Source organism: Pongo abelii, chromosome 21 (assembly GCF_028885655.2).
Source record: "Pongo abelii isolate AG06213 chromosome 21, NHGRI_mPonAbe1-v2.0_pri, whole genome shotgun sequence".
In the NCBI taxonomy this organism is placed as follows: domain Eukaryota; kingdom Metazoa; phylum Chordata; class Mammalia; order Primates; family Hominidae; genus Pongo; species Pongo abelii.
The window spans coordinates 32,027,317-32,046,442 of record NC_072006.2 but is presented as its reverse complement, the minus strand read 5'-3'; the positions used below and the strand labels follow the sequence as shown (position 1 = coordinate 32,046,442).

Below are 19,126 nucleotides of genomic sequence, written 5' to 3'. Positions count from 1 at the left end.
AAAAGAAAAGACAAAACCAAAAATAAGCAAAAAAGCACACCTTTAGGAATTTAAACTATTTCCTTAATTTCAGTACTGTAATGTCCTCAGCAACCCCGGCTGCAGTGAAATGTGTGGCTGGTATGAGCTGCCAAGATTACTTTTTTCTAAACCAGCAGATGTTGTATAACGTAAGGAAAAAAATACTTCGTAACCAAAATCTGAAACCAAATTTGAATGGAAAAAAATTTAATGGAAGGAGTAATTTCAGTCTACTCGTTTTGCACTTCCTAATAAAAAGGAAAGCTTTAATCAGTCTATAAGAATAAACACTAATAAGGACTTAACCAGAGAAGAATTTTCATATATACCAGACCAGGATTTCTCAACCTCGGCACTACTGACAGTTTAGATCAGTGAATTCCTTGTTCTAGGTGACTGTTCTGTGCATTGTAGATGTTTAGCATCATCTCTGGCCTCTATCCACTAGATACTAGTGGCATCCCCTACCCAGTTTTGACAATCAAAAATGTCTTCAGACATTGCCAAATGTCCCCTGCAGGACAAAACTGCCCCCAGTTGGGAACTACTGCACTAGACACATAGCAATATTATTTCACATCAGATGTTTATTTTCATGCCTCCCCCAGCTGCCTCACAAGAGCTGTCTGTCTCTTGTCCACTTTTATTTTGTCTATTCCAGTGTCTCCTGACCCATCTGGCATACAAGACATGATTCTAAATATGTGATATCAGAGATAGCTCCTGGGCAATAGCCCCCAGCAGCATCAACACAGGCAGAGTGTCTCAGTGCTACCGAAAGGGGAATATAAACAGAAATCCAGCATTGTAGTCACAGGCATCTTCATGAATTAAAGTCACAGAGAAAATAATTCCCAAAGACAGCAGGACAAAGAGCCTTTGTTCCTCAGCTGATAAGCCACAAGAAATCTTCCTTGTAGGAGCTGCCTGTAGGCCCATCCTTAACTCACAACTGAAGGTGCTTTCACAGGACAACACCATATAATCTGAACCGTTAGCATGTAGAGGCAATGGGCAATTAAGAGGAAAACCAGTACTTTGCCAAAAAGAGATAAAGCCAAACACTGATGTTTACTTGTTTCTCTAAAGCTGAATTAGTAAATATATTCCGTAAACTACTTGTTGCTAAACATATCAGCAAAGAAAAAATGCCGTGTTTTTTCATTCTTTAAAAAGCAAACATTTACTGGGGCTTTGGACTATTTTAAATTTTATTCCATAAGAAGACCATAAAATAAGGATCCAAATAAATAAACCTCTTACTCATCTATCACAGAGTTTACCAATATATACTTACCATCTAGCATTTCTTCAGAAAATCCCGTTTTCTCAAAATCACTGGTATTCTGATTGTACAAACCAAATAGAAGATAATTTGCCAGCTCTCTGCAGCCTTCATTGTACCTGCTATCGATTCCTGCAAGGCAAAGGAGGCTCTGATCAGCTGTACTGTACTATGGGGAGCAAATGAGCCAATAATTTGCCCCTGCTTAGCAAAACCCTGATGATCAAGCTGAAGGACGCAGCTCAGACCAGTTTTGTGCCAGAAACCAAGCTAAGCAATTCTGTGAAAGAAACAGGTCTCAGCATCAAGTACCTTTACTTGAATTCCAACGTCTTGTAATTGAGATAATCAAACAGCACAGATTATGGAGGCTGTTAATTTCTGAAAAGGATTCATCTTGGAATGCTTTCAGTTAGCTTAAGAATAGGGGTCAGAAAAATCTTCACCTTTCAAAGAGATCTTTACCAAAACACTTGGGATCAAACAAAGGCAGATTAAGGTGGCTTGGAAAGATCCCAATAATGTGAAGAAGAGGACAAGTGAGTGGAACCACAAACACCCATCACTTTACAATTATGAGGCTCAAGGTCTAGCACTGTACTAGATGCTGGGGTATGGTGGTGAACATGCCTGCAAATGACCCTCATGAAGCTTACAGTCTAGAGGGGCTGAATTAGAGACAAATAAAAAGGAAATTAAACAATACTGTCTTCACTATCGGCTCTCAATGCTTTAGGTATATATTTATTACCTAGTTCCTGATGTCTGTGAAGTCTCAGAGTATGGCTCTGGGCAAGAGGGACATGTCATGGCAGGAGGCAGCTATGTATGTGAGGCTAAAAGAAGGGGTTAAGGCAGAAGTAGCTCCAAAAATGGGCTTCCTATCTCACTGACGGCTCATTTAACCTCATTAAAACAGCAACAAATTTCGGGGGAACAAGAACTAGGAGGACACCAACTCACAGCTTATTTCACATTGGTACTATTACTAATACCTTCCTGTGAACAAAAACAGCCAAGTTGCCCAAGCCCTGAGTACCACCTTGTTAAAAGCACTGACCTAGGATGCAGAGGATCCCATCCGGCCGAGACTTGCTGCTCTGGGTCAGGATGCTCTGAACCTGCCGAAGTCGGCTGCAGCTGCAACAAGAACAGAAAATGGTCCCCTGAGTGCCAGGACAGCCCCATGAGAAGAGCAGCATCCTGTGTCCCACAATGGAGGCATGAGGAAGAGGAATGACTTTGCTAGGGATGGAAATTGATTGTCTGGTTCTGGTATCAGAACCATAAAATGGATTGGGAAGGTTCCTTTCTCTTTTATTTTCTGGAAGAGATTGTGCAGAATCGGTCTGAAGACTAAGTCTGACCTGCTGATTACAAACTCCTCAACAGAGGATGAAGCCAAAGTCCCTCTCTCATGGTCAATGGTGGAAAGGATTAAGACTCAGCAGCTGACTCCAAGAACTTCCAATGACTTTTCATTTTTGAAGATTTTTCAAATAAGAGTTTCCACACTGATCACCCCACCTGTGGTCCTCATCAGTCTGTCTCAAAAACAAATGCAAACTAAACCCCCAAACTGGCCTGAGAACCTAAACAAAGCTCTAATTCATCCTCACAGCTATCCATATAGGGAGTGTCAGCAGAGAATACTTGCTTCCATTTCTGTGTAGACCTATTATTCCTTCAGCCCTAGGGATAGCTCTTTGCTCAAGCAAAATGTGAGGCACTCTCAGACATTCACATTACTTCTAAGGACCCCATTCTCTCCATACCCAACCCCTCCTTCCCAGAAGCTCCAGAGAGAGGTGCCCGATTTCCTGCTCAAGACTGATCCTTCCACCTGGTCTCCTCATCATCTCCAGGTCCAGGATCTGCCTCTACTATTCATTCCCTAACACTTTTTTTTTTTTTTGAGATGGAGTCTGGCTCTGTGGCCCAGGCTGAAATGCAGTGATCTTGGCTCACTGCAACCTCTGCCTCCCAGGTTCAAGTGATTCTCCCGCCTCAGCCTCCCGAATAGCTGGGATTACAGGTGTGTGCCACCACGCCCGGCTAATTTTTGTATTTTAGCAGAGATGGAGTTTTGCCATGTTGGCCAGGCTGGTCTCGAACTCCTGACCTCAGGTGATCCGCCCGCTTCATGCCTTACAGGTGTGAGCCACCGCGCCCAGCTTCCTAACACTCTTATATTTAATACTTTCTCTACAGTCAATATAATCCCAGTCCTACCACATCATTAACTAAGAGCCTCTACAAACCAACTACACTAATTCTTCCACCTATGAAGCCAGGCATCATCCCCATCCCTTACTGAATCTCCTCCAGCATACTGCCTTACACTCACCTCAAAACTGTATTTACAGCCAAACTACACTGTTTCTCTTCACTAATTCCTGAATTCTTTTGCCCCACTGGATTCTTTTTTTTTTTTTGAAATGGACTCTCATTCTGTCGCCCAGGCTGGAGTGCAGTGGCACAATCTTGGCTCACTGTAACCTCCGCCTCCTGGGTTCAAGCGACTCTCATGCCTCAGCCCCCCAAGTAGCTGGGATTACAGATGTACACCACCATGCCTGGCTAATTTTTGTACTTTTTAGTAAGAAGGTTTCACCATGTTGGCCAGGCTGGTCTTGCACTTGACCTCAAGTGATCCATCCACCTCAGCCTCTCAAACTGCTGGGATTACAGGCATGCGCCACCACACCCGGCTGCTCTGCTGGATTCTTTTTGATGTTCCTATACCCCAACTCATTAATTCCATGACTTGGTGGTCTTCATCACTATCTTCCATGAAGAGTTTCATAGTCTTCCATGTGATATCAAAACTAGACAAAGATAGTACCAAAGACTATACTTTCAGGGATCATTTCTGTAGTTCATTATTAGAGAGGTCTCTCTGAATGAGTAGAGCACTAGAAACCACAGAAGGAGGCACAGTGGTCTCTCCTGAGCATAAAGCTGGTTTTTGATGTTGCTTTGCTGCAACTGCCATTCGTCACTGATGACTGTTTTCTTCCTCTGGGAGAGTAAGAGGTAGAGGACGCTGTCTGAGTGTTTCCCCTTTAATCAGCAGTCAAAAACAAAAAGTATCAAAAAGAGAAAGAAACCTACAAACCAAAATCCATCATGAATATAGACGTAAACATCCTACCTTTTTTTTTTTTTTTTTTTAAAGAGATGGGGTCTCATTAATGTTGCCTAGGAAAGACTCGAACTCCTGGGCTCAAGCAATCCTCCCTCCTCAGCCCTCCTGAGTAGCTGGGATTACAGGCGTGCACTACCACACCTGGCAAATTTTTTTTTAATTAAATGTAAACACCCTTAACAAAATATAGTAAGTAAAATTCAGCAACATGTAAAACAACTATACACTAGGACCAAGTGGAATTTATCATAGAGATACTCGAGGCTGGTTCATTATTCATGAATCCATCAATTTAATCCCTCATATTAACAGGCTAAAGAAGAAAAATCACACAACCAAAAAACTGATGCAGAAAAATCACTTAATAAAAGTCAACACCCATTCATAATAAAAACACTCAGAATTGATGGATATCCCAACTACACTAATTTGATCTTTATAAATTATATGAATGTACCCTGAAAATGTGTGTATCTATTATGCATCAATTAAAAAAACAGAAAAAAAGCCACTCAGAAAACTAGAAATAGTTTCCTCAACTTGATAAAGATCATTTAAAAAACCCACCAAGCAAAGTTTGTAATTACACATAATGGTCAAAGTCTGAATGTTTTTCCTCTAAGGTCAGGAAGAAGATGAGGATGTTTACTCTCATTATTCCTATTTAACATAATACTGGAAGTTCTAGCCAACAGAATAAGGCAATAAAAGGAAGTAAAAGACACATAGATTGAAAAGAAAGAAAGAAAACTGTTCCTATTTGCAGATATGTCCTATTTGTAGATGACATGATGGTCTCTGTAGGAAATCTTAAGGATTCTACCAAAATTCCTAGAACTAATAAGTGAGTTCAACAAGGCTTCAAGATACAAGATCAACATATAAAAATCAATTGTAATTTTTTTTAGAAACAGGGTCTTGCTCTGATGTCCAGGTTGGAGTGCAGTGGTGTGATCATAGCTCACTGCAGTCTCTAACTCCTGGACTCATGGGCTCAAGTGATCCTCCTACCTCAGCCTCCCAAGTAGCTGGAACTACAGACACATGTCACCACACAAGCTAATTTTGAAAAAAAAATTTGGAGAGACAGGGTCTCACTTTGTTGCCTCCCTAGGCTGGTCTTGAATTCCTAGCTTCAAGTGATCCTCCCACCTTGGCCTTCCAAAGTGATGGGACAATTGTAACTTTATAGAAAACCAAAATTTAAAATACAATACCATTTATAATCCCTTAAAAATTAAATACCTAGTTATAAACCTAATAAAACATACATACCACTTACATGCTAAAAACTACAAAACACTGATTAAAGAAATTAAAGAAGATCTAAATAAATAGAAAGACATACCATGTTCATGGATTAGGAACCTCAACACAGCACTGATATCAATTCTCCCCAATGTGATAAGTTTAACACATCCCTATGAAAATCCAATATTTTTTATAGATGTAGAAGAGATTATTATAAAATCTACATAAGCCAGGAACAGTGATACAGGTCTTAGTCTCAGCTACTAGGAGGCTAAGATGGGAGGATCACTTGAGTCCAGGAGTTTGAGGCCAGCCTGGGCAATATAGTGAGACCTCATCTCTTAAAAATAAAATAAACAAATAAAACTTATAAGGAAAAGCAAAGGAACTACAATAGCTTAAAATTGTTTTGAAAAAGAAAAACTGGGAAGAATCACTCTACCCAATGTCAAGACTTACTGCATAGCTAAAGTAATCAATACTGAGTGGTACTGGCTAAGGGACAGACACATAAGTCAATGGAACAGACAGAGTAACCAGAAACAGACCCACACAAGTACAACTAACTAATTTTTAACAAAGGCACAAAAACAATTCAATGTTGGATGGATAGTCTTTTCAATAAGTAGGGCTAGAATAACTGGTTATCTACAGGCAAAAACGTAAACCTCAACCTTACACATTATACAAAAATTAAAGCATCATAGATCTAAATGTAAAATGTAAAATTATAAAATCTTTGGAAGAAAACAGAATAAAATATTCTGGACCTAGGATTTGGTGAAGAGTTCTTACACTTGACACCAAAAAGTGTGATCCATAGGAAAAAAAAATGATAATGTGGACTTCATTACAATTTTAAAGTTTTGCTCTATGAAAGACTCTGTTGAGAGAATGAAAAGACAAGCTACTGACTGGGAGAAAATATCTGCAAACCACATATCTGAAAAAGAACCATATGTGGAATACATAAAGAACTCTCAAAACTCAATGGTAAAAAAAAAAAATCTAATTAGAAAATGGGCAAAAGGTATGAAGAAACAATTTGTCAAAGAGGATACAGAAATGGCAGAGAAGCCCTATGACAACATGTTCGACATCATTATCCATTATGGAAATGCAAATTAAAACCATGAGATATTACTATACATCTATTAGAATGGATAAAATGAAAAACAGTGACTACCAAACAGTGAGAATTCAGAGAAACTGGATCACTCATATGTTTCTGAAAGAAATTACAGAAGACAGTAATAAATGAAAAGATACCCTCTGTTCATGCATTGGTAGACAATATCGTTAAGCTGTCAATGTTACCCAAAGCAATCTGCACATTCAGTGTAATCCCTTCTCAAATCCCAATGATGTTTTTTACAGAAGTAGAAAAATCCATTCTAAAATTTATATGGAATCTCAAGAGACTCTGAATATCCAAAATAATCCTGATAAAGATTAAAGCTGTAGAACTCACACTCCTGATTTTAAAACTTATTACAAAGCTACAGTCATCAACAGTGGGATACTGGCATAAGACAGACATACAGACCAATGAAACAGAATAAAGAGACCAGAAACAAACCCTCACATACCTGGTCAAATGATTTTGTCAAGGATGCTAAGACCACTCAATAAGAATAGTCTTTCAAACAAGTGGTGCTGGGAAAACTAGATATCTAAAGAATGAAGTTGGACCTCATCGTACACCGTATAAAGAAATTAACTCAAAATGTATCAAAGACCTAAACATAAACCTAAAACTATAAAACTTTTATAACAAAACACAAAGGAAAATCTTTGTGACACTGGATTTGGCAATGAATTCTTGAAAATGTCACCAAAAGCCCAGACAACAAATAAAAAAATATATAAACTGGACATTTAAAATGTAGAACTTCTGTACATCAAATGACACAACCAACAGAGTAAAAAGACAACCCATCTATATAACTCAACAACCACCACCAAAAATTCCGATTCGAAAATGGGCGATGAAGCTGGGCAGGTGGTTCATGCCTGTAATCCCAGCACTTTGAGAGGCCAAGGTGGGGGATCTCTTGAGCCCATGAGTTTGAGACCAGCTGGGGTAACACAGGGAGACCCTGTCTCTATAAAAAGTGAAAAGTAAAAAGTAAAAAAAAAAAAAAATTCAGCCGGATGTGGTAGCATGTGCCTGTGGTCCCAACTACTCATGAGGCTAAGGTAAGAGGATCATCTGAGCCCAAGAGGTTGAGGCTGCAGTGTGAGCTGAGCTGTGTTCATGCCACTGCACTCTGGCCTGAGCAACAGAGCAAGACTCTGTCTCAAAAAAAAAAAAAAAAAAAAAAAAGGGCAAAGGACATTTCTCTGAAGAGGATATGCAAATGGCCAAGCACATGAAAAGAAACTCAACACCACTAATCATTAGAGAAATGCAAATCATAACCATAATTAAATATTACTTAATATCCATTAGTATGGCTACTATCAAAAAACTAGAAAATAACAAGTGCCATCAAGGATTTGGAGAAATTAGAACCCTTGTGCACTATTGGTGGGAATGCAAAATGGTGCAACCACTATGGAAAACAGTATGGCAGTTTCTTAAAAAATTAAAAATAGAATTACCACATGATCTAGAAATTCCAGTTCTGGGTATAAATTCCAAAGAATTGAAAGCAGGGACTGAAAGAGATACCTGTATACCCATCTTCATAGAAGCACTATTTGCAACAGCCAAAAGGTGGAAGCAACCCAAAGTGATAAACAAAATGTGATACATACACACAATGGAATATTATTTAGCCTTAAAAAGGAAATTCTGACACATGCTACAATATGGATTAACCTTGAGAACATTATGGTCAGTGAAATCCAGCCATAAAAGTACAAATTCTGTATGATTCTACTTTTTTATGAGGTACCCAGAATAGTCAACTTCACAGAGACAGAAGGTAGGTAGAATGGTGGTTGCCAGGTGCTGGATGAGAGAGGGAATGGGGAGTTATTGTTTTAATAGGTACAGCTTCAGTTTTGCAAGATGAAAGGTTGTGTGGATGGATGGTGGTGATTTTAGTTTAACAATGTGAATGTCCTTAGTGCCACAGAATTGTACACTTAAATGTAGCTAAAATGGTAAATTTTATGGCATGTGTATTTTTCTTGTTTTGTTTTGAGACAGAGTTTCGTTCTTGTTGCCTAGGCTGGAGTGCAATGGTGCAGTCTCAGCTCACTGCAACCTCTGCCTCCTGGGCTCAAGTGATTCTCCTGCCACAGCTTCCCAAGTAGCTGGGATTACAGGCGCCCGCCACCCAACTCAGCTAATTTTTTCATATTTTTAGTAGAGATGAGGTTTCACGGGGTCTCACTCTGTTGCTCAAGCTGGAGTTGCAGTCGCTTTATCATGACTCACTGCAGCCTCAACTTCCTGGGCTCATGTGATTCTCCCACCTCAGCCTCTCGAGTAGCTGGGACTACAGGCACACACCACCACACCCAGCTAATTTTTCTATTTTTTTTTTTGTAGAGATGGGGTCTCGCCATGTTGCCCAGGCTGGTCTCAAACTCCTGGGCTCAAGCAATCTGCCCACCTTAACCTCCCAAAGTGCTGGATTACAGGTGTGAGTCACTGCACCGGGCCAATTTTTAAAATTTTTTTAGAAGTTAAAAATAGTCAGCTGGACACTGTGGCTCATGCCTGTAATTCCGACACTTTGGGAGGCTGAGGTGGGAGGATCAATTGAGGTCAGGAGTTTGAGGCCAACATGTGCAACACAGCAAGACCCTGTCTCTACCAAAAAAAAAGAGAAATAGTTTTTAAAAAGTCAGCGTTTTAAAGAGGGAAAATTCTTACATTGTAAAAGGGATTAAAGAATAACAACAAAATGCAATCTATGAACTTTAATTTTTTTTTAGAAAAGAAAAACGGGCCAGGCATGGTGGCTCACGCCTGTAATCCCAACACTTTGAGAGGCCAAGGTGGGAGGATCGCCTGAGGTCAGGAGTTTGTAACCAGCCTGGCCAACAAGGCAAAACCCTGTCTCTACTGAAAATACAAAAACTAGCTAGGCGTGACGGCGTGCACCTGTAATCCCAGCTACCCAGGAGGGTGAGGCAGGAGAATCACTGGAACCCGGAAGGCAGAGGCTGCAGTGAGCCAAGATCACACCATTGCACTCCAGCCTGGGCAACAGAGCAAGACTCCATCTCAAAAAAAAAAAAAAAAAGAAAGAAAAAGAAAACTGGAAACATCTGTGAGACATCTGAGAAAACTTGAATATGGACTGTGTATTTGATACCATTAGGGATCTACTGTTAATTTTGTTAGGTATGGCAATGTTATCATGGTTATGTAGTAGAATGTCCTTTATCTTAGATGCATAAGGAAATATTTAGAAGCGAAATGTCACAATGTCTGCAACTTACTTCAAAAAGGTTTGACATAAAAGAAGACAGATTGAGAAAAAGAAAAAAGATAAACCACATATGGCAAAATGTTAAAAACTGTGGAACCTATCTGGTGGGTATAGCAAATATTCATTGTACTATTCTCTCACTTTTTTTTTTTTTTTTTGAATTCTCATTCTGTTGTCCAGGCTGGAGTGCGGTGGCACGATCTTGGCTCACTGCAACCTCTACCTCCTGGGTTCAAGCGATTTTCCTGCCTCAGCCTCCCTGTAGCTGGGATTACAGGCGCGTGCCACCATGCCCAGCTAATTTTTGCATTTTTAGTAGAGACAGGGTTTCACCATGTTGGCCAGGCTGGTCTCGAACTCCTGACCTCAGGTGATCTGCCCGCCTTGGCCTCCCAAAGTGCTGGGATTACAAGTGTGAGGTGCCAAGCCTGGCCTCTCACATTTTATGTATGGTTTGAACATTTTCATAATAAAAATACGGGGGTGAGAGGAAAGAAATGCTTAGAAGCAGCAAGGCTGAAACAGCAAGACGATCAAGATTAAAGTAAGAAAAACTTTTTCTGGGCAATGAAGATTGCCTGCCTCTCCCCACTTTTTCATGTTTAATAGAAGACTGACCTTGCAATCGTTCTCTGCACTAGAAATAGTTCATTGAGTTGGTCCTGTGGCCCACTTTCCAACCCATCAGACAGTAGGCTGCTTTACTGCCAAGGTTACCCAGAGCTCTTTGGTTTTCAAAGTTACAACCAGCAAGTGACAAAAGCATGAAAAGGTCAGGTGACCAAGAAAAAAACAGCTCCCCAACTACTGCTGTACAAAGCCAAGACAATACTGAAAACAGTTTCCTTTCCACAACTATGTTATCCAAAGAAAGTGCAAGCATATAAAATGTAGAAAGACCTTCTTCTTCCCAGAGATAAACACTGTCCTAATTAGTGTTTCTTATTTTATTATCAAATGGTGAAACTAAATTCAATTCTTTCTTTCCTTTGTATATTTTCTGCTTCCCAAATTTAATTATTAACCAGAAGATAGTCTTTTATTCATCAATGAACCATGAAACGTGTCACTTAATTATTTACCTTTTAATTAAAAAAAAGAAAACCTAGTGAGTATTAAAAAACCCACAATGACCCACACTCCCAGCAGCCGGAATTAACCACTGTTAATATTTTGGCGTATTTGCTTTTTTCTACATTACTGCTTTTTAAAATTATGTATGTTGAATATTTACTGTCTATTTTGAGGGAGAAAAAGGAATATTACATAAAAACCTAAAGTCATCATTGATCCTCACCCCCCAGAGGTCACCACTACGAGTTTGTTGTGTATCCAACCAGTCTTTTTTCCTTCTTTTTTCTTTTTTGAGACGGAGTTTCACTCGTGTTGCCCAGGCTGGAGTGCAACGGTGCGATCTTGGCTCACTGCAACCTCTGCCTCCCGGGTTCAAGCGTTTCTCCTGCCTCAAGCTCCTGAGTAGCTAAGATTACAGGCATGCGCAACCACGCCCGGCTGATTTTGTATTTTTAGTAGAGACAGGTTTCTCCATGTTGGCCAGGCTGGTCTCAAACTCCTGACCTCAAGTGATCCACCCACCTCGGCCTCCCAAAGTGCTGGGATTACAGGCGTGAGCTACCACGCCCGGCCGTCTTTTTTCTTTTAATAGTAATATTCAAAGGTCGGGCACAGTGGCTCACATCTGTAATCCCAACACTCTGGGAGGCCAGGCATTCAACACTAGCCTTAGCAAGACAGCAAGACCTCATCTCTACAAAAACTAAAAATAAAAAAATTAGCCAGGAATGGTGGTGTGCATCAGAAGTCCCAACTACTTAGGAGGTTGAGGTGGCGGGATCACTTGAGCCCAGGAGTTCCAGGCTGCAGTGATTGCACCACCGCACTCAAGCCTGGGTGACAGAGTGAGACTCTATCTATAAAAAGAAAAACAAATAAATTTTTTCAAACGTATACCATACCCAGCAATGACACTGCCCTCTAACCCCCAGGTCTACCTGAGCATGTGGTCACCAATGACTTTGTAAGTTCCACCTTTAGAAGATGCATAGACTCAGCAGACCCAATAATGCAGCTTACGTCGAAGATGCTGCTTTCATATTATAACTTATTTCATATTTTCCTTGGATTCAGACTCAGACTTTAGACATGATAGATGACTGACAGAAGACAAGAAGAAGAAACCAAGAGCTAAATAGATGTAGTTTGCCCAAGATCACAAAGCTAAGTAAAGATTAACATCATCAGAACCTAAGTGAGCAGGTACTCTGACTCTGAACTTTTTCTTTCTGCTGAACCCCACTGTTTTCCTGACAATAAAGCCAGTTGTGGGTACAATATATTTGAAGTCTAAACAATCATCTCTGTTCTTCCCATCTTATATGGAAATAGTTAACTCACTGCTCACTGCTTTTATAACAACTGTGCATGAACAGCCAGGTATGTTTTCTTGTTTGTTTATATTTCATTATCTTGCTTCCCTGGAAATGAAGAAAAAAACTGGAAATTTTATTTTTACCCAGTTTTTCTCCATGATTTATGCTTTATCTTGAAAATTAAACAATTAAAATACTAATATATTCTTCTTATATCCTGTACACTTTGTGTCTTGAATGTTTTACAAAGTGAATCCTCATATACCAATCTGATTCATCTCATCATAGAAAACTGACGTGAACAATTTGGTATGCAACTCTCAGTAATACATAGTTTTGGTGTTTTTTCGTTGGGGAAGTTATTTGTTTTTACATAAGCAAAACAATAAAATATGTCACTGCTCTGCAACATGCTTTTTTTCACTTAACATTATACCTCGGAGATCTTTCCAGCTTAGTACATAGAACCGAATCTCATTTTCAAAACTGCTGGCCAGGTGCGGTGGCTCATACCTGATCACTAATGATGTTGAATACCTTTTATTTATTGATTTATTTATTTTTGAGACAGTGTCTCGCTCTGTTGCCCAGGCTGGAGTAAAGTGGCACAGTCTTAGTTCACTGCAACCTCCGCCTCCTGGGTTCAAGCAATTCTCCTGCCTCTTGAGTTCAGGAGTTCAAGATCAGCCTGGGCAACATGGCAAAACCCTATCTCTACAAAAAATTAGTTAGGCGTGGTGGTTACTGGGGCATGCGTATGGTACCAGCTACTCAGGAGGCTGAGGTGTGGAGACTGCTTGAGCCCAGGAGGTTGAGGCTGCAATGAGACGAGATCGAGCCACAGCACTCCAGCCTGGACAACAGAATGACATCTTGTTTCAAACAAAACAAAACAAAAATAAAAATTAAATCAAATAAAACTGTTGTACTGTATTATTTTGTTTTTATTTAACCAGCTGCTATGATTGAACATTCAGGATTTTTACTATTTATGTTTGCTATTGCAAACAACGCTATGGTGAGCAACCTTTTATGTCCATCTTTGGCACAAACACAAAAGTTTCTGCAAGGAAGAGATCTAAAAGTAGCACTGCCAGGTTAAGAGGTGCCTGCATTTTAAATTTTGATAGGTGTTGCCAAATTGTTCTTTTAAACCATTTACCTATAATATACCAGAGTACCTGTTTCCCACAAGTTTCTAAATTATGTGTTACCACTCTTCAACTAATGCTAAATTAGTGGCTAGAATTCCTGAGTTACAACTCACACTTCCCTAATTACAAGGGAAGTTGTCAAATGTTCACTGATTATCTACATTTCTTTTTCTATGAGTGCATACTCATATTCTTTACCTACTTTCTAGTTAGTCATTTGAGTTTTTTCAGAATAATTTACATATTTCATCATATTTTAAAAGTTGTATTGGGCCAGGTGCAGTGGCTCACACCTGTAATCCCAGAACTTTGGAAGGCTGAGGCAGGTGGATCATCTGAGATCAGAAGTTCGAGACCAGCCTGGCCAACATGGTGAAACCCTGTCTCTACTAAAAATACAAAAATTTGCTGGGCGTGCTGGCGTGTGCCTATAATCCCAGCTACTTGGGAGGCCGAGGCAGGAGAATCACTTGAACCCAGGAGGCGGAGGTTGCAGTGAGCTGAGATCATGCCATTGCACTCCCAGCCTGGAGACATGAGCGAAACTCCGTCTCAAAAAAAAAAAAAAAAAAAAAAAGAAAGTTGTATTTTGGCCATGTGTTGCAAATATTTTCTCCAATCCTCTAGATTTTGTTTATAGTCTCTTTTTCATGCCGAAGTTTAAAAATTTTATGTAATTAAATCTGTGTATCTTTACCTTTAAGCTTAAGGGTTTTATGTCTTCCTCTTGTGCCTTCCCCAGTCAGTATTATAAACAAAATAATAAATGTCAAATTTCATTCTAATTATATATGTTGGTTTATAAAAGCATTTAGTTCTTTATTCCTCTGGAATTTTTTTACTTTCATGAAGCAGGAACCCAACTGCATTTTGTTCCCCCAAACAGGAATGACTGTTCCAAGATCATATATTATTTTAATGCTCTGATCTGGAATGACACTTCCAGAATTTGCTAAACTGTCGTATATAGTTGGATCTATTGTTTGGATCTCTATCTGAGGCATTTACCTATTCTCACAGGAATACTGCACTTAAAAAAATAATCAGAGCTTTAAGGTATGCTAGCTAGCACTTGAACTTGCTAGTATACAGATTACTTTTATAGCTGATGAGGCAAGTCCTTCTATCATTGTTTCAAAGATTCCATGGCTTTTACTGAACATTTTCTTTTTTCTTTTTTTTTTCTGAGACAGTCTTGATCTGTTGCCCAGGCTGGAATGCAGTGGTGCAAACTCAGCTCACTGCAACCTCCACCTCCCAGGTTCAAGCAATTCTCATGCCTCAGCTTCCCAAGTAGCTGTGATTACAGATGTGTGCCACTATGCCTAGCTGATTTTTGTATTTTTAGTAAAGATAGGGTTACACCATGTTGGCCAGCCTGCTTTTGAACTCCTGGCCTCAAGCAATCCACTGCCTTGGCCTCCTGAAGTGCTGGGATTACAGGCGTGAGCCACCACACCCGCGGCCTGAACATTTTGTCTTTCAGAGGAAGTGTAAAATCAGCTTGTCAAGTTCCATAAACTCTTCTGCTGGGAATCTGTATTACAATCAAACTGCATCTGGACAGTACTGAGCTCCCTACTCAGGAACATGATTATGTCTCTCCTTTCTTTCCTCTCATGTTATATACTCTTGTGACAAGTTTTATATTTTTATTTATAAAATAATTTTTAACATTCTTATTAGGTTGATTCCTAGGTATTTTGCAGTTTTTGTTTCTATTTTGAATGTCATCAGGAATCTGATATGGTTTGCCTGTGTCCCCACCCAAATCTCATCTTGAATTGTAACTCCCATAATTCCCATCGGTCATGGGAAGAACCTGGTGGGAGGTAATTGAATCATGGGGGTGGGTCTTTCCCTGTGCTGTTACCATGACAGTGAATAAGTCCCATGAGATCTGATGGTTTTAAAAATGGGAGTTCCCCTGCACAAGTTCTCTTCTCTTGTCTGCTGCCATGTGAGATGTGCCTTTCACCTTCCACTATGATTGTGAGGCCTCCCCAGCCACATGGAACTGTGAGTCCAATAAACCTCTTTCTTTTGTAAATTGCCCAGTCTCAAGTATGTCTTTATCAGCAGCATGAAAACAGACTAATACAGAGTCCGTTATATTTTTTCAAAGAACTTGCTAAACTCTAATTAGTTCTAACAGTTTTGCCTATTGTCTTAAGTTTTCCAGTTAGTAAATCAAAGTAGTTTTCTCTCTTCCTTTTTTTATTTACAATTTATTTACAGTTTTTATTTCAACTCATTAATTCATCAACTTTTCATTGAGCACCTACTGTGTGCCAACTGTTCAGAGCACTGGGGATTTAACAATGAATGAAAGGACAAAAATCCTTGAAACAAAACCAGAACTTAATTTTAAGGGAGGGAGGCGTGAGGGAGGAGAGATAAACTAAATAAGTAAGTAAAATATACTTGTCATATGGTGGTAAGTGGGAGGTTGTGAGTCCTAAGAGGAGGGTAGAGTGCAGTTTAAAAGCAAGATCAGGAAAGGCCTCATCAAGAATACCTTTGCATAAAGACCTAAAGGAAGTGAGAGCACAAGCTATGCAGCAAGGGCAAAGGCCCTGAAGGGAGTGTCACTGAGCCTGTATGGCTGGAGCAGAGTAGGTGAGGAAGAGAGTAGCAGGAGATGAAGAGGAAAAAAAAAAGTATGTGTGTGGGGGGAAGATTAGTTAAGGTCTAGTACTTGATTATTTCAGCTTTTACTTGTAGTGCTTAGAGTGCTTCAAAAAGAGGTATGACATAAGAAATGACGTACATTTTAATAATATCACTCTATTTGCTGTGTTGAAAACAGACTGAAGGGCGATAAAAGTTGAACCTGAGAGACTGATTAAGACTCTACTGCTGGACAGGCATGGTGGCTTAATGCCTGTAATCCCAGCACTGGGGGAGGTCGAGGCAGGCAGACTGCTTGAGCCCAGGAGTTTGAGACCAGCCCAGGCAACATGGCAAAATCCTGTCTCTACAAAAAACACAAAAATTAGCAGGTGTGGTGGCACACATCTGTAGTCCCAGCTACTCAGGAGGCTGAGTTGGGAGGATTGCTTGAGCCTGAGAGGCAGAGGTTGCTGTCAGTGGAGATCATACCACTGTACTCCAGCCTGGGTGACAAGGGTGAGACCCTGTCTCAAAAAAAAAAAAAAGAGTCTACTGTAATAATCCAGTCAATAGATAGATGATTATTTCTTTTGTTTTTTGTTTTGTTTTGTTTTGTTTTTTGAGACGGAGTCTTGCTCAGTCACCCAGGCTGGAGTGCAGTGGCATGATCTTGGCTCACCACAGGCTCCGCCTCCTGGGTTCACACCATTCTCTTGCCTCAGCCTCCCGAGTAGCTGGGATTACAGGCACCCGCCACTAAGCCTGGCTAATTTTTTGTATTTTTAGTAGAGATAGGGTTTCACCATGTTAGCCAGGATGGTCTCGATCTCCTAATCTCGTGATCCGCCCGCCTCGGCCTCCCAAAGTGCTGGGATTACAGGCGTGAGCCACCACGCCCGACCTTATGATTATTTCTTTTGCTTATCTTATTACATTAGCTGGAACCTTATTATACTAGTGGTTTAAATCAGGAATGAGTGTTAAATTTTAAGCAGTTTTTTTTTTGGGGGGAGCATCTACCAGTCTATTAACTTCATTAATAGATTTCCTAATAATGAACAATTCTTGCATTTCTTGGACAAAGCCTACATGTGCATGAAGTAGTACTGTTGTTTTACCATGCTTCTAGATTCAATATACTATTGTTTTACTTATGATTTTTGCATTTGTAGCTCTCCTTTGTGCTTTCCTAATCAAGTACCAGGATTATGCCAGCCTCAGAGAATGAGTGGGAAAGCAGTTTCTGAGGACTATACTCCACTCAGCACACTTTCCATTTCTATCTCCCCTGGTAATACATCCTGTGACCCTCCCAGGCCAGTGTCCCATCATGATTTATCCAGGTGCAAGTCAGGTAAATTGGAGTCCTTTCCAGGGATATCTCACTCTAAAGCTAGAAGAGAAATGACCTCCAGGATCACGGTGCAGAAGAATGTGGTTTGGGGCTACAATAACCATCTTCCCTGCCTTGGGGAAGATATATTCATAGGAGAATGCGCAACCAGGTAGGGAGAAGCAGACAAGAGACAGCATAGACAGAGTTAACTGTTCTGATAGCAGAGTCCTGGCTCCAGTCCCTAAGGCACTAGTTCCAGCAACTCTTCCTATAAGTCTATCTCCCCACTATCCTTTCCAGCCAAATAAGCCAATACAGTCCATTTTTTTACTTAAATCCTTTGAGTTGGATTACTGTCACTTGCAATGGAAAGCATTCTTAATATAAAATCAATCCCAGGAAGTGTTTAGGGTTGAACCATGCTGGTGTCTACAAGTTATTTTGAAAAGCATTAAAAAAAAATTGGATGGATAGAGAAAAGGATCTGCCTTATATGAGAAGGCAAATACAGCAAATACATTAAGTATAGAATCTAGGTATGGTATATACAAATGTTCACTGAACAATTCTTGAAACTTTTCTGTACTTGTGAAATGTTTCACAATAAAATGTTGGTGGGGTTTGGGAATCAACAGCAGGAGTAATAAAACGTATATTGGCATTAATCTAGACGTTAGGTGCTGATTAAAAAGAGCTCATTGTAGGACTGCTATGGGTTTAAGAAACCTGGCCCTGCATTAAAGCAGCAATCACTTACCTCCCTTTGCAAAACTAGAGATATGGAGAAAAGACAAAAAGTCAGGATGTGCAGTAAGGCAATAAATGACACTTCCCACTGATGTCTTTGCTGGAAGAATAACCTGCAATGGAAAAAAGCTAGCCAATGTTCCTGCTGTCATAGCTAATACATGGTTGACCAATGACTATAAGGTGACTCAAACTGAAGGGACAAACACACATACATATGATATGCCTGAAGAATGTGCTGGCATCATTGAATTATTCAATGATTTAAATTTTCTCCCAGTACTTTCATGTAGCTCACCAGAGCCATTAGTAATCCTAAGCAATGTAAACTTCATTCCACACAGCTACCTCCCTGGTAAAAATAAACAGTTGACTAATCCATATCTATTCTCTTTTTCTTATTTTTATTTTATTTTATTTTTTGAGATGGAGTCTCACTCTGTCACCCAGGCTGGAGTACAATGGCGCGATCTTGGCTCACTGCAACCAAGGTTCAAGCAATTCTCCTGCCTCAGCCTCCGGAGTAGCTGGAGTTACAGGCGCCTGCCACCATGCCTGGCTAATTTTTGTATTTTTAGTAGAGACAGGGTTTCATCATGCTCGCCAGGCTGGTCTTGAACCACTGACCTTGTGATCCGCCCGCCTCGGCCTCCCAAAGTGCTGGGATTACAGGCGTGAGCCACTGCGCCCGGCCTCCTTTTCTTTCTTAGTAGAGTACCACAACTTTATTTGGGGCAGCAATAGGTCCAGGTCCTTTGCCTCCAGAGTTGATCAATGAGACACACACAGA

The 19,126-nt window shown here is 40.1% G+C and overlaps 1 protein-coding gene and 1 non-coding gene across 8 annotated transcripts in view; one reads left to right on the top strand and one right to left on the bottom strand.

Annotated features, from left to right (window-relative positions):
- Positions 1-19,126, bottom strand: part of DNAAF9 (dynein axonemal assembly factor 9) — a 159,713-nt gene that overhangs the window by 132,395 nt on the left and 8,192 nt on the right. For all 7 annotated transcript variants that reach the window (XM_024238872.3, XM_054542069.2, XM_063720724.1 and 4 more), the window contains exons 2-3: positions 2,367-2,446; positions 1,319-1,438 (exon numbers count right to left, since the gene is read on the bottom strand). In XM_024238872.3, coding sequence (XP_024094640.2) covers positions 1,319-1,438; positions 2,367-2,446 — 200 coding nt within the window. The remainder of the gene's footprint in view (positions 1-1,318; positions 1,439-2,366; positions 2,447-19,126) is intronic.
- LOC112130431 (small nucleolar RNA U3) lies at positions 4,154-4,365 on the top strand. The gene has a single exon (XR_002912698.2). It is a non-coding gene; the product is annotated as a small nucleolar RNA U3 (small nucleolar RNA).